The 15,537-nt window shown below is 41.7% G+C and overlaps 1 protein-coding gene across 1 annotated transcript; it reads left to right on the top strand.

The window, feature by feature from the left end:
• Window positions 1-4,219: 4,219 nt before the first annotated feature.
• PSMD12 (proteasome 26S subunit, non-ATPase 12) lies at window positions 4,220-12,945 on the top strand. Its single transcript, XM_083874787.1, has 11 exons — window positions 4,220-4,362; window positions 6,404-6,463; window positions 6,671-6,799; window positions 7,872-7,979; window positions 8,889-8,993; window positions 9,428-9,577; window positions 9,755-9,889; window positions 10,433-10,545; window positions 10,874-11,048; window positions 11,560-11,637; window positions 12,497-12,945. The coding sequence occupies exons 1-11, from the start codon at window positions 4,255-4,257 to the stop codon at window positions 12,704-12,706; spliced, it is 1,371 nt and encodes a 456-aa protein (XP_083730913.1). The 5' UTR covers window positions 4,220-4,254; the 3' UTR covers window positions 12,707-12,945.
• The last annotated feature ends 2,592 nt before the right edge of the window (window positions 12,946-15,537 follow it).

Below are 15,537 nucleotides of genomic sequence, written 5' to 3' on the forward strand. Positions count from 1 at the left end.
AGGAAAGGACAGCGTGCGCTCGGCGCGGACATACACAGGATGTGGAGGCCTCACCCATTTCCCTTCTGGTCAGCCCTCCGTTATCGGCCGGCACATTTTGCAGGCACAAATAAACCCCTTTTTTCATATCTTTTTTTAACTTTCAAATGACATGCAGAAAGTTCAGTGAAAAAACGCCTCCTTCCTAGCTGAACTATAAAGCCAGAACCGTTTTAGGAGGTCTCCCCAACTCCTTTAGTGAAGAATTTGTTAGTGAAATAGTTTTTTAATATGCTCGGGGGTTGTGTTTTTCAGAGAAATTTACCCATCATTAAGTCACAACTTGAAACGCACAGGAGCCCAATTCTGAAACTACCTGGGAACCCTGAACTGTTACACAACCTCAGCATTTAATGTTTAAAATGCTCATCCTGCTGTTCCTCCTGTGCTCCCAGTGGCTAAAAAGCCACTCACTGGATAGCAGAGAAGCACTGTAAGAGCAAAACACAAGGCACTACCACAGATAATGGTAAAATATACATCTGCACTTACATACCAGCTATTTTCAAAAAAAATAAAAGCGATAAAATACTGTATTTGGACAGTTAAAGAGGAATTTAGGTCTACAATGAAATGTGTGTTTCATAACAAGAAAGAGCAAAAGCCCCTCAGAATTTCATTGGTTCTGGATGTACATTTCAGAGCTGTGGGTATAATTCTCAGCCCAGAGGACACAGTGCCATCTCCTGGAGCCAACAACGTCTGTTTGCCAGCCCCTTGCAATAATGGCACAATATTTCACATCCCTGCCTTCCCAGGGAAGTGCAAACACCTACACAAAGAAATAAAAAAACAGAGAGCTCTATTAACAGTCTGGATTTTCAACTGAGGTATGAACAATGTGTTTAATGAGACTTCTGTCTCAAATCTGACACAGCCATTTATAAATATGGAAACTGTGACTGTAATTCATAATGTTGGTACTGTATGTTCCTGGAATTCCAAGCAAAACAGCAAAACTAAGGCAGTACCTTGTGATATCTCACTGCAGGAAGGACATTGAGATGCTGGAGCGTGTCCAGAGAAGGGAATGGAGCTGGGGAAGTCTGGAGCACCAGGGATGGCTGAGGGAGCTGGAGCCTGGAGAAAAGGAGGCTCAGAGGGAACTTTTTGGCTCTCCACAGCTCCCTGACAGGAGGGGACAGCCGAGGGTGGTCAGGCTCTGCTCCCAGGGAGCAAGTGATGAGAGCAAATGGCCTCAAGCAGTGCCAGGGAAGGTTTAGATTGGATATTGGAAAAATTTCTTCACAGGGTTGTGAAGCATTGGAACAGGCTGTCTAGGGAGGTGGTGGAGTCACCATCCCCAGAAGTGTCCAAAATTGTTATTTGGATGTGACACCTGGGGACAAGGTTCAGTGGTGAACATGGTGGTGGTGCTGGGGCTGACAGTTGGACTTGATCTTAAAAGTCTTTTCAACCATAACGGTTCTGTGATTCTGTGGTATTACCCAGATGAGAGAAAATTCAAATTCAGATCTAAAACATTTTTCAATTTTAAGTCATTTTCTAGTGGTTTCTTCCACTGGGAACAATATTTCTGGTTTCTGCTCAAATGCATTGTAAAAGAACCTGAACATCTTGGCATAGGGCCTTGATGCTACTCAACTATAGGCAAGGACACTGACTTCAATAAAACCACGAGAAAGACTTAAACTAGTTTATCACCTATCACGTTATTTCAACTTAAAGAAAACCTTACAGCTCTGTGTACATTAACAAAGCAGATCTGCAGAAAGCAGTGAGAGAGTCAAATACAGAACCTGCTTAAAATGGAGACCAAGAATAATTCCCATACCTGCAACAAAACATTCTCCAGTCACCCCAAAGCACAGCTCTGTCTTGTGCTGATTGCACATGGGGAAAACAGTGACCCCAAGGATATCCCTTACAAATCCCCACTGGGAGTGCCCAGACTCTTTCCAAAGCTCATTCCCCAAATGCTTCCCAGGAGACATGCTGAGATAGAAAACTTCCAGCCCCCAAGCCAGGCAGTGCCTGCCAAGCATGCCTGCCTCAGTTCTGGGTTTTGATTTCCATGAATTGGCAGAAATTTTTACTCTTACCTCTGCAACGTGGTCTCAATGCTCTGTTGTGAAAATGAGACATTTCTCACTCATTTTTCATTTCTGACCTGGGGGGAAAAAGCCCATATGTTAAATTATGCTGAGTATGAACTCCAGATGGACTTGTGTCAGCAAAGTGACACTTCAGAGTAAGAGACAGTAAGAGCCAAGATGTTTCTTTGGGTCTTTCACTAAGGACTTTTGAATAAAAATTTAGTTGCTTTTTTAGCCACTCAGGGATTCTGTATTGGAGGCAACAGCTGCCTTCTCATTTCCCGGCATACCCATGCAGGTAAAGGAAAACAACAATTGCAGAAGGCATTTATTTTCTTCCTCTTTCACTCACTTATCTGAACCAAATTACTGTGTATGGGACTATGTTCAGTTACATTAGTGTGTGACTTTTTACCTCCCTGGAAGCCATCACTCCCAATCCATCATCTGTAAAAATATACTATTACCATAAGCTAAAAGAATGAGATTGTAAAAATAAAAGCTCTGTAAAAATTTGTAAATGGCCAGAGTTAGGGAAGAAAAACTGATACACTCTGAGTGATACCTTCATGTATTTTCAGTACTGAAGTCAACTGAAATTAAGGAAAAAATGATTAAGGGTAATGGATAAATTCTATTAGCAGATTTTCAAATCAAGTTTGTGTTCAAACAAGAAGTTATTCAAAGCCCATGGTCTGTGTTGTGCTAATTGGAAGGCATGTATCAGACACAGTTGCAAAATACAGTATTGGAGCTCTGAATTCACTTAATTGAATTACTCTGAATTTAAACCATGCAGCAGATGTAGGAACTCAGTCTTAATTCTGTCAACAAAATATTTAAACCAGTTATCTCAAAAACCCCTTGGCCATGTTAACATGTTGGTCTGTATAGAGTATGGTCTGAAAGTAACACAACACAAAGTGTAATTTCATGGCAACTTCTTTCTGGAAATCCTAAATAACACCCAAAGATTCCTATGGCAGGTTGGAACCAGGTGATCCTAAAATACCTCCCAACCTAAACCATTCTGTGATTATGATTCAGGGTGTTCCCTGAGTATTGGAGGTGTTTCCTTGCACACACACACAGGAGTTTGTCTGAATTTCTCCATTGAATGAAACTTCTGTAGTGTATGAAATTGTGTTGGGAGATAACGGCAACTGACATCTCACAACTTATCAAACACACTGATGGTGCAACACTGCCTAGATGAGGATTCTTGTGCTCTTAAAAACCATATGGTGTCGCACCTCTCCTCCACCTCTCCAGCAATGCCAGGCGACCAAAAGACTCAAGGCTGATGATGACTCAAGTCATCATCAGAGATGATGTGAAATCCGCAAGGTGAAATCAGCAGCTACAGAACCCTGACGTGTCCACACAGCCCGGCTGTCCCCAAATACGGGAGAACAGCACAAACTCACCATTCTCCTGTGGCAACTGTGCCAAGCCCCGTGGCCGTGCTGAGGGGCACACCGAGGGCCGTGATTGCACTCCGGGAGATGTCACTGAGGGATGTCACTGCCACATCTGGCACCAACTCACAGCTGCCCTTCCTGGGTGCCAAGGAGTGCCCCCGGCCAAACCGGCGCCAGGAGGTGCGGACTGAGGGGCAGAGCGAGGTTCGGGTCCCTTGAGAGGGGCGGATTGAGGGGGGAACCCTCAGGAGAGTTGAGGGCTGAGAGGCAGATCCCCTCAGACAGGCGGATTGAGGGGGGAACCCCTTAGAGGAGCGAATCGAAGGGCAGATCCCCTCAGACAGGCGGATTTAGGGGGGAACCCCTTAGAGGAGCGAATCGAAGGGCAGATCCCCTCAGACAGGCGGATTTAGGGGGGAATCCCTTAGAGGAGCGGACTGAGGGGCAGATCCCCTCAGAGAGGCGGATTGATGGGAAAACCCCTTTAGAGGAGCGGATCGAAGGGCAGATCCCCTCAGAAGGGCGAAGGGCGAACCCGATCCCCTCAGAGGGGCCGTGGGCGGGGCGGGTCCCCTCAGAGGCGGCACCTCCCTCCCGCGGGTCCTGAGGCGGCCGAGGGTGACCACGGCAGTGCCTGCCCGCCGCGGCGCGGGGCCCTTCCGCGGAGCTGCCCCCGGCGCGCCTGCGCGCGGGCCCGGCCGGTTCCGGTGAGCGCTGAGGCGGCGGAGCGGGCGGACATGGCGGAGGGCGGCGCGGAGCGGGCCGATGGCCGCATCGTCAAAATGGAGGTGGATTACAGCGCGACCGTGGACCAGAGGCTGCCCGAGTGCGAGCGGCTGGCGCAGGTGAGGCGGGAGAGAAGCCTGGCGGGGCGGACGGGCTGAGTCATGGCGCGCTAGGCCGCGCGTGGAGGCGGCGCGGAGCCGACCCGCGGCCGCATCCTGCCCCACGGTGCCGTGTTGAAGGGTCCTGGTCGCGGGCTCTCCGTGCCGTGCTGAGGAAGGGAAGGAGTGGACGGCTGTGCTGTTTCTGGGCTGTGTGGAAGGATGGGCAGGAGGGAGGTTGGTGGCCGAGTACTGGAACTGCTCTTCAAAGCGGTCACGGCCCTAACCCTGCCAGAGCTCACAGAATGTTTAGACAACACTCTCAGACACACGGATTCTTAGGGATGTTCTGTGCAAAACCAAGGCCAAGAGATGGACTCGATGGTTCTTGTGGGTTCAATCCATCTCAACCTATTCTGTGATTTTGAGACGGGACGAGGTTTCGGGGCGCAGCCTCGCCGGGCGAGGGAACCAGAGGGCCCCAGTCCACCGCAAGGGCCGTGGCTCGTCCCTGCTGGCTTTGCAACGCCGAGTTGCTCGTTCACCCCGAGCTCTGTGCGCAGAGCTGCCTTCGTGTAACAGGTCCCGGGTCAGGTTGGGCAGACAGCGCTGGGCATCCTTGAACTCGGTTACATGCGAGCCCCAGGGAGCTGGAATGGAGGGACGGGCTCTGAGGCTGTCTCTGCCTCCTTCGGCTCAGTAAACAACGTCTGTGCGCACGCCCTGGGTGACCGCAGGATGTGTTCCACATGGGGTCACAGCCATGGAGCACCGGTGTTTTATAAAAAGGTTCTTCTGTGGCCTGGAGATTCTCGTGCAGCTCAGATCTCAGAAAAGACAGAACCATGGAATCATAGAATGGTCGGGGTTGGAAGAGGCTTTCAGCTCATCTCATTCCACCCCCTGCCGTGGGCAGGGACACCTTCCACTAGTCCAGATTGCCCTTGAACACTTCCAGGGATGGGGCAGCCCCAGGTTCCCTGTTGTTGCTGTCATTTGTTGTCCCAGCAGGATGGCATCTGACTCTAAGTGCTGCAAATGCTCTGCTTGATCCACGTTTCTCATTGTGAAAGACACGCGTGTTGTACAGTTCTGAAGGCAGTAGCCTTAAGATAAATAAATTGCATCTTAGATTATTTTAAGACTATTGTATGGAGAGCAGGCACAGGGATTTTATCCCACAGACACAGCTCTGCAAAGGGATGGACACCATGGCCATGTTTATTCTGCAAAACATATAAACTCTGTGGCAGTAAGAGCACATGCTTCACAAACCTTTGTATGGAGTCTAAAATATTTCAGCTGGGATGTTTCAGAAACAAATTTCATTTTCTTTGGTTTGTTACTAATTTTCTAACCAGTTTTTGTTTCTAGTTTCCAGCATTTTTGTTTCTAGTTTTTTTGCAGCCCCACCATTGCCACAGGCTGTTACAAACTCATGCAGAGTAACTTTTTTTTTTTCACTAGGCATTTGCTAGGATTTGCAATTTAGGACTAAAAGTACTTTGTAGTATCTTACACTCCTCTAAACAAAGGCAAATACAGTTGTCAAAAACCCCTCCACAAACAGAACTATTATAATTCCATGCTAGGCCTGTAAAGCTTGTAGTTAATGCTTTGTATAATACACTGTAATTAAGATATGAATGTGGGTGAAAGTAATAGGAGAAGAATTTTTTTGGCCAAGGTATTTAATTGCATATCTGATCTCACTGAAAACTCTGTTTTGGCCAGAGAAGAAATGAGTCTTCCTTGCAGCTCAGTGAATGTGAGCTCACCAAACCTGTCTGAAACTTGCCAGGTTTCTCTTCCAAGGCAGACAACTTAGAGCATGTGCTGTGTAAAAATGAAACTAGTTCCTGTCCAGTTTTATCTGTGTAGAACCGTGTAGTTAAAGCAAGTGTAGTTAAAGTAAATGCAGACATTTTCTTAAGGAAAAAAATGTAAAAATTAGTGTACAGGCTGGTCTGGGCTTTTCTTTATGTAAGAATTTGAGCTACTCTCAGTTTCAACTGAATTATGTTCTTAACTCATGGAGATAATTGTTTGCCTGTCTTATTAGGAAGGAAGATTGCAAGAAGTCATTGAAAACCTTCTCTCCCTGGAAAAACAAACACGGACGGTGAGTAGCGCCTGGTGATGTGGGATGTGCTGCACACCTCAAATTCCACTGGGTTAAAGTGAAGGGACTTGGTGTATCCTTGGATTATAAGTCTTTCTTTTCTTTAAAAAGCAAATTGGTGAGACCAGACACAAGGTTTTTTCCCCTTTGTGCTGGGAGGCTGCAGGTTGTTTATCCCATCTCTAACACGCTCTTGGTTTGTTCCAGGCTTCGGACATGGTCTCCACATCCCGAATCTTAGTTGCCATAGTGAAAATGTGTTTCGAAGCTAAAGACTGGGATGCTCTTAATGAAAATATTATTCTTCTATCAAAGAGAAGAAGTCAGTTAAAACAGGTGAATTTAAACCTTTGAAACAAAAAATAAAAATGTCTTTTAGAGTTGTATTATGTAGCTGATTCCCCCGTGTGTTTAGGGGCTTTCTGTGAGAAGATGGTAGTTCATCTTTGCACTCTTCTGCAGTGTGTATTGTAAACATATTCCTTATTCATGTTTAGATGTATATAAAACAGAGTTACTGCAATTTATTGTGCTCATATTAGATGTGTGCTTTGCATGTTTGCTTTTGAAACTGGCATACTTTGGCATAAAGCACTTGCATTTAAGGAAGTGCAAAGTTTATTGCACTCTGTGTGTTCAGTTTGAGCAACACATAATTTTAATGGCATCATTGCTTTAGGAAGAAAAAAGTTACCTATTGTTTTGTGTGCAGAATCATCACTAGTGTGTGTAAAAGAAGGAGTATAGTTTAGTTCTCTGACTTGCACAGACTATAGCTGAAGGTGTGGATCATTCTAGCTGAATTTTGAGGATGCTCTTGAGGAAGACATTTCTCAAAGTTTAATTCTGGTGGGTTTTTTTTTTAGAAGTAGATATTTTAATAATAATTTTGCCAGCTTTGTCAGCATTATCAGAAGTGCACATTCCCATACCTGTGCTTGCTATTGAAGGAAGAAATCCTCCCTCTTCCTTCCCTTGCTGAGGAATCTACAGCTGTTCTGGGGACAGAGGGTAGTGCACACAGTGAAGAGAAGGTACAGGTCTCTTCAGCCATGCAGGTCTTAGGGCAAGCAGAGAAGTTCTACCAGTCCATGTGAGTACTGTGGGTTTGTCAGGAGTTGCTTTTCAGGATAGAACTGCATGGCATGTATTATTTTCAATATTGGAAAATCTGAGATGAAAAAAATGGCAGAACAGCATCACATTTGCCTTGCAGCATCAGCCTATAGCATCATTGTACAGATCTTCATGAATCAAAGAGAGGAGATGTGCCTTGTGTGCTTTTTTTGCCGAAATGAATCTCTAGTGTGATGTGAAACTTCGTTACTCACCTCTGAGTGTTACAGCTTGAATTCATTAGGGAAATCTAAAACCACAGTATGTTTTTCCCCTCTGTTTTCATACCTAGGCAGTTGCTAAAATGGTCCAGCAGTGCTGCACTTATGTTGAAGAAATCACAGACTTACCAGTCAAACTGCGCTTAATCGACACGTTGCGTATGGTCACAGAAGGAAAGGTAAGGTTTTGTTTTAAGACTCAGTGTCTAAAAGGTAGAATAAAAATGTTCACCTTCTTTAAAAGCATAGTTTCTAAGGATTTTTTTTTTAATCTTGTGCAAGTAAGACTAAAACTGATTTGTAAATTGCCTTCCAAAAGACTGCAGATATTTTCCATATTTCGATCATGCTGAAATGCTGGTCATGTTCCTATGGTGTAGGTATCTGGTTATGGTATTAATATAGTTAGTAATCCATTTCCAAATTCTAAAATGCCATTTCCTTTAAACTTTTTTAAATGTTATGTATTTGAATCTGTTAGGGAAATGGGCAGGTTTAATTTAATTTCTCCTGCACTTAGCAAGGTATTACATATAGGTATGATAACCTGAAGGTGATGCCAAGTGAGTTACTTACATTGCATTCCTTTTCCTTTAAGGAAAGAAAGAATTCTGAATTAGACCGATTTGTGTCAATGTTATGACTTCTGTCTGTTAGTCTAAATTGTTAGTAATCAAGTCTTGTTGATTAATGGCTGGTTAGGAGTAAGTGAAATAATTCAATGGGTAGTGTTTACTACACATTAACCATTGAAGTGTAACTTCCCACCTGTTTTGATATATTCTAGCAGACAGAATATGCAATACTTTATTCACAGTGCATATCCCTTTGTGTTTGCTTAAAGAATCAAAGGTCATTGTAGACAATATTTTTTAGATTAATTTGGGCCAAAAAAGTTTGACCTGTCAGTTATTCATTGTATTTCATCAGTGTATATTATGGACAGTGCCAGTGTCGTGGATGGATACACAGCAAATTAAGTGGTTGTATGATGGCAGCATCAAGAATTTCCCAGTGGGGTTGCAGTCTCAGAGTTTGCACTCCTCTTTAGAAAATCCCGGTGTTCAAACTCTTCCTTCTGCCCTCAGATATACGTGGAAATCGAACGTGCCCGCCTGACAAAGACACTTGCAACAATAAAGGAGCAGAACGGGGAGGTGAAAGAGGCTGCCTCCATTCTGCAGGAGTTGCAGGTAATGCCTTGGAACTCAGAATTGCATCAGCAATAGCAATTAATTCTGACTGTTCTGAGACTGTTTAGAAACTGAATCAGGTATGTTTGCAGAAATGCCTGGAATGAGAACAGCTGTTATTAGTTCAGCTTTTACTGCTTTTGTTAATCTCATGGTTGGGTTACATAGAATATTTTCCACTTGGAAAGTACATTTCAGTTCTCTGCCTAGTGCATTGAGTTCAGCGTTGGTGGATTATTTGGTGTAAGTAGGGGCAATAATTAAAATGGAATAAACTTTATTCCATTTTCACTTGCTCTGTAATAGCTTTTCTTCTGTTGTTTTGTTTTGTTGTGTTCCTCCTCCAGACAGCTTCCCACTCTTCTGGCACAGATAAGCCTTCACTTGATTTGGCTTTGACAACATTAAGTACAATATATATAATTTCATTTCAGGTGGAAACCTACGGTTCAATGGAAAAGAAAGAACGTGTAGAATTTATCTTGGAGCAGATGAGACTCTGTCTAGCCGTAAAAGACTATATTCGGACTCAAATTATCAGCAAAAAAATTAACACAAAATTTTTTCAAGAAGAAAACACAGAAGTAAGTAATTGGAGGATTTCTCACTCTTTCTCCCTCCCCCCACCCAAATTTTAATCTGACTTGCCTCTCTTGAGGTCCAAGTGTGTTTATTCAAATCCCTCTGTTTTCTGGGGTTCAGCTGAATTTAGTTTACCTGTCATGGAACTGTGTTAATTTGACTTTTTGATGCTGTTTCAGAAACTAAAGTTGAAATACTACAACTTAATGATCCAGCTGGATCAACATGAAGGCTCCTACCTCTCCATCTGTAAGCACTACAGAGCCATTTATGACACTCCCTGTATCCAGGCTGAAAGTGAAAAGTGGCAACAGGTAAAAAACTTTACATATAAAATCTCTTCATTTCCATGTGATAAATACCCATTTCTTACTACATTAGTGTACAATAGATGAAATAGCTCATCAGTCTGTTTTTATTTAAATGGCTGTGTTAACAAATTGGTTAGTTGAAAACAGATATGATAGAGTTGATTTCAAAAGAATCTTTATAACCAACATCTTCATTATGTTACCTTTGAAATTGGGAATGTCTCAACTGTTTCATGCAAGTGTAGAGATTACAAACAGCTGTGCAAGTGTGGTCTCAGTGGTGCTGTCGTGTATGCAGTACAGATGTCTTTCAAGTTTGAAAAGGTTTTTTTCTTCATGTATTTATTTGAAATACTAGAATTTTGGTTAACCTGTGTAAATTCAAATGCACTACCGTTCACTTCTGAAAGACAGCATCAATTTCACCTTTATTTCTTAATCCACTGAGCTTAAATCTTTCACATATTAAACTCTAAACTCTGTATCAGTTTTGGCAATTCCTCTGTTCAATATTGGGAAAAAAACACACTCTCTCCTCTTAAACAGGCACTGAAGAGCGTTGTTCTTTATGTTATTCTTTCACCTTATGACAATGAACAGTCTGATTTGGTGCACAGAATTAGTAGTGACAAAAAGCTAGAAGAAATCCCCAAGTATAAGTAAGTATCCTTTCTAATAACCAATTCTTAGATTAAAAAGTGTCACTCTCTAACAGTGCAAGTACATCTCTTTATGCTGAGTGTGCTTAAGCAACTCTGAATTTAATGCTGCATTAAGAATACTGCAAAAATGTCATGGTTGTTCTATGTGAAAATAAATGTCTCTTGTAAGAGAATGATCTTTGTTAGAAAAACGGTCTGATTTGAGCTGCCCCCATTATTTATGGTAATAAGAATAAAACATTTCAAATTCTGCCTTTGATCTATTTTAAGTATGAACCAGACCTTACTAATACAGGATTGTAATCCAACTGTACTAAACATTTAGAGACCTCCTAAAACTATTCACCACCATGGAGCTGATGAGGTGGAGTGCCCTAGTTGAAGAATATGGGAAGGAGTTGAGAGAAGGATCCCTTGACAGTCCTGCTACAGATGTTTTTGGCTGTACAGAGGAAGGTGAAAAGAGATGGAAAGATTTAAAGAACAGAGTTGTGGAACATGTAAGTATCAGTGTCTGTAAACAGTAGCTGTTTACTCAGTGCCTCAGCTAAAAATGCTTTTTGCTTGCTGTATTTTAATCACAAAGAAGATAAAAGAGTAGCTAATAAAGCAGCAGGTAAAGTGGCTTTCCTGTTGTGTTATATTTCAAGATTTTGTTTTCTTGTACATCTTTATTGTATATTTATATTTGGTGTAGTTGTCACCGAAAAGCATATCCCACTCAATGAGATTTAGCATTCATGTTTCAATAAATCATAAATCTAATAGTCTTGCTTTATATTGAATTCATAATTGGTTGATTTCTTTTTCTAATAATTTATCATGTAGAGACTTTTTTACCTTCCACCACCAAAAGAGCTGTTTATTCACAGCCCTTCATGTCCCCCATGCTGGACTGCCATTAGAGCACTACAGTTCCTAATCTGCTTTTAACATGGACTTTTATATTTTTGCAGCCTGCTTCAATTATTTTTTGCACATAACCCTCTACTCTGAACACTTTTATTCCAGAATATTAGAATAATGGCTAAATATTATACCAGAATTACAATGAAGAGAATGGCACAACTCCTGGATCTGTCTGTGGATGTAAGTCTTGCTTTGCTTACCCTTCTGTCATAAGGGGAGTGTGTTTGTGGCAGAGAAGTGAGTATTCAGCAGAGTAATGTTCTTGTTTGATTTAATTTTCTGCCTTTCTGGGAGTTAGAAAACTATTCATTAAACCTTAAACTCAGTTTCATGATGCACACGCCCATAAGGCAAAAGCTGCTCTTAGAAGTTCATTTATGTTCAAGGCCTTGTGTAAATGCTGGAGCTTCTTGTCTGGTGTTTCAGTGTTGAAAAGTTCTTGTCAGTGAGTGATGAAAACCAACCGAAGAGAGGGTCCTTCACCTGTAAATGTCCCTGTTCATAGGTGGCACTTTGGGAATGTGGGGTGGAGGGGTCTTCCTGCCACCACCCTTTGTATTTTCCAGGAGCTTTCCAAGACACATCCTGGTATTTTGAGTGCAAATGAAAAGGTTTGCCCTTTTCATGGAATCTGCTCTTCCCACAAACTCAGCAATAACTCTTTTTGACAGTGGTCAGTAACTCACTGGGATTTTCCCAAGCCTTGCTTGCCACATGGCTTGCTCTGGTATCTGTGTAGCCAAGTACTCCAAAGTGTAAAAGTCTCTTGGGGTTGCATATTAAACTTTAGTTTCATGAAAGATATAGGTCAATTGAAAACAAAAATTTGGGTTTTTTTAATAGCTTGTGCTAGTACCTTGCATTGCCAACAGGTATAATATTAAAGTATCCTGCATTTTTTAAAGTACAATATTGTTACAGCTGTACTTGTGTATAAAGAAAATCTTGTTCCTGGTGCTTTCATGCTGTTTGGGAGAAATTCTGGTGTTTTGTAGGTAAAAATGCTGTTTTCTTGACGTAGTGCTGTTTGTCTTTACAGGAGTCGGAGGAGTTCTTGTCTAACCTAGTAGTTAATAAAACCATCTTTGCTAAAGTAGACAGGCTGGCAGGAATTATCAATTTCCAGAGGCCTAAGGACCCAAACAATATACTCAATGACTGGTCTCACAAGCTCAACTCCCTCATGGCCCTAGTTAACAAAACCACACATCTCATTGCCAAAGAAGAGATGATCCATAACCTGCAGTAAGGTGCCTCAATAATCTCAGTGCTTTTAAAGAAGGCATTAAATCTTCATAATAGAGACTATTATTACAAGTGTGTATATGGTTTGTTTTCTCCCTGTCAAGCCTTCCTGGTCTAAAATTTAGAACATAATTCTGAAATTCCTGTTGACAATTAAGTTCCCTTGATTATTCATTCAGTTGTTAAATGTTTTTGCTACACTTGGTGAAAGAACAGAATAAAACTGTATTGCCTGTATAATAATAGTCTCGTGATTTCTTTTCTTCAGTGTGTACCCTTACCTGTCTAACATATAATTCTGTGGTTATTTCATTACAGGACTATTTTTGAGGCTGTGATTGAGAGGATACACTGTAAATAATAAAATCCTAGGTTTTTACAAAGAGGTAACTTAAAATGATAATAGTCTAAAGTTATGTCAGGATATTCTTTGAAGAAAATTCTGGATGTTTTTGCTTAAGAGTAATGCTAATTCTTATGATTTGGTACTACAGTTAGAATTCATTAATTAATTCTGAACTGCCAAGGCAATCAATACATGAGTAAGTACCTAGACCTTTGTCTGCTTGGTGCAAGTCACTAATTTTGCCTGTTTTGTTATTACAGTCTGTAAGGGCTGCAATGGCAATTAATCAGGTAGCTAAGCTTGTACTTGGAAGCTCCTGCTTCTCAGCATGAGTGTGTTATATTCTGAGCAGATAATGCTCTATTATTTACTTTAACCTCCTTGTAATGGAGGGAAGCTGTGGACTTTTCCCCCTGGTCTGTTTTTTTAAGGAAGTAAAATAGAACAAATAGTGTAGTGAGAATCAATGGAACTTCTATTGAATTTGCTCTGGTTAGGAATGATTTTTAATGGTAGCCATAACCATTCTGTTCATAATTAATTAAGTAGCTTCTGGAATTGTAAATGATGTATTGAGACATATATAAATCCCATCTCTTCACAAGCAGACTGAGTTTCATTCAGATTAATGCTCTTTTCATGTGAATACACAGAAATTGGGAAACTCCAAACAGGGATTTTGAGCGAGGGAAGTCTGAAGGGACAGGAAAAGATGGAAGCTTGTAAACAGTGATTTGCATTTGAAATGCAGACTTTGGATGCAGCTGATGGGAAACTTGGGAATGTAATTTGGAAGCTTGTAACTTTCAAAGCCCTACCAATCCAGCTCACTGCATTTGAAGAACAAAAAGACAGCTGAACTATCAGTAAGGGAAGGGAGAGGAGCAGGTATTCAGAGTGCACAGAATGTTTACCATGTAACTTCCTAAATTGTATTATAATCCCAGCTGTACAAGTTGTTTAAAATCTTGTTGTGACCGTTTCTGAGCATGGGATGTTCTGGCCATTTTGTGAGGCTTCAGTAGCATGACCAAAACTGGCTGCTGTCACAACAATGGACAAAGTAGCTTAAAAAACAATATATCATCTGGAAACTGAGGCAAGAGCTATCAGAGAGGGGAACAATGGGTCATCAGGGGAAGTGGGAACTTGCCTCTCCCTGTTCTTATCATAAACATTTTCCTTCCAGTTGCAGTCTGGTCTGGAATCTTCAACCCCAAGCATTTAAGCCCCTGATGCTTCTACCAGATATGCTGGACCTGTTTCCCCAGCCAACCCTCTTTTCCTTTTTATGCTAGAGTGGAATGTTTCAGTGGTTCCCTGGCTCTTTCTGGATTTCTTGCAGATTCTCCTCCCTCTCTCTCCGGGCTCTATCCCTCTCTGCTGCCTTTGGCTGCATTTAGAGCACGAGTTTGTTCGAGAGAGGAAGTGATTTATCTCTCCTCACAACCACCTTTTGCTGTCAGCATTAGAAAGAACATGCAAGAACTCTTTATCATGCAAGAGCTCAGGTATCTCCTTAAAAGTCAGTTCAGAAGGATGATGAAGGTTCACTTTCATGGTCTGTATTTGTTCCACAGTGATCAAGCTCTCTGCCTTTTGATCTGAAAGAGATTTTTGTTCACACTTGGGACACCTTAGTCTTGGTTTAGAACATGCTGCCCAAGGGAGACTCCCTCCCTGTCCTCAGACTGAGACTTCTGCTGTGATCTGAGTACTTGTTGCCAGAAGCAAGAATCCCTCAGGGTCTCCCACCTCACACATCACAAAGTTAAAATATAAGTTTTAAAACAAAACTCTGGAATTATTAGGCTATAGGGTAACTCCAAGTGAGTGGAAAATAATCTATTTAGCCTGAAGTTTGGGTTTGGTGTGGTTGTGTTTTGGGTGTGTTTTTTTGTTGTTTTGCTGTTGTTTTTTTTTTTTTTTCTTCTTTGTTTTGTTTTTTGTTTTGTTTTGCTTTTCTTTTGCTTGCAGAGACTACCATTGATGAAAATGGAAGTGTATCTTGAGTCTATCTCAAAAAGGCTGTCACGTTCAGGTTGCTAGGGAAAAAAGCTCTAAATTTTTGGTGCCAGTTCATCTCAAGAATATATATGTCAGATATAACTCCTCCATGAGCAATTCAAAGGTCAGCAGAAAGACATGCCAGCTTCTGAAAGAAATGCACAGAGACTGAAGATCTTTGATCTTGACAGTGTGGGATCAAACCATCACATTACTCTGACCTTTGTAGTTTCTATCTCCTCAGTGTACCCTCAACATCCCCTTGTTGCTGGTTGCTTCTCAACACTCTCATTTTGTGGATCAAAGGAGAAATGAATTAGTTTGAATATTACTTGCTCTAGAAATTACATGTGCTTAAGGAGTCCACGTTGAAATGTTACCCTTGGATAATTATGAAGTAAGATTAAAGTTGAGATCATCTGTTCATTAGAGGACTCTGGAGGAATTCCAGGGGAATTTTCATGCTGGAAAATCAAAACTTG

This window comes from Zosterops lateralis (assembly GCF_965231275.1).
Source record: "Zosterops lateralis genome assembly, chromosome: 18".
Taxonomy (NCBI): domain Eukaryota; kingdom Metazoa; phylum Chordata; class Aves; order Passeriformes; family Zosteropidae; genus Zosterops; species Zosterops lateralis.

Bases quoted from the DNA above. Each gene is read 5' to 3' on its own strand.
- PSMD12 (XM_083874787.1), top strand. From the start codon at position 4,255: ATGGCGGAGGGCGGCGCGGAGCGGGCCGATGGCCGCATCGTCAAAATG. The intron at 8,994-9,427 runs GTAATGCCTTGG...ATTTCATTTCAG, and splicing joins CCATTCTGCAGGAGTTGCAG to GTGGAAACCTACGGTTCAAT. The intron at 11,049-11,559 runs GTAAGTATCAGT...CTTTTATTCCAG, and splicing joins AGAACAGAGTTGTGGAACAT to AATATTAGAATAATGGCTAA.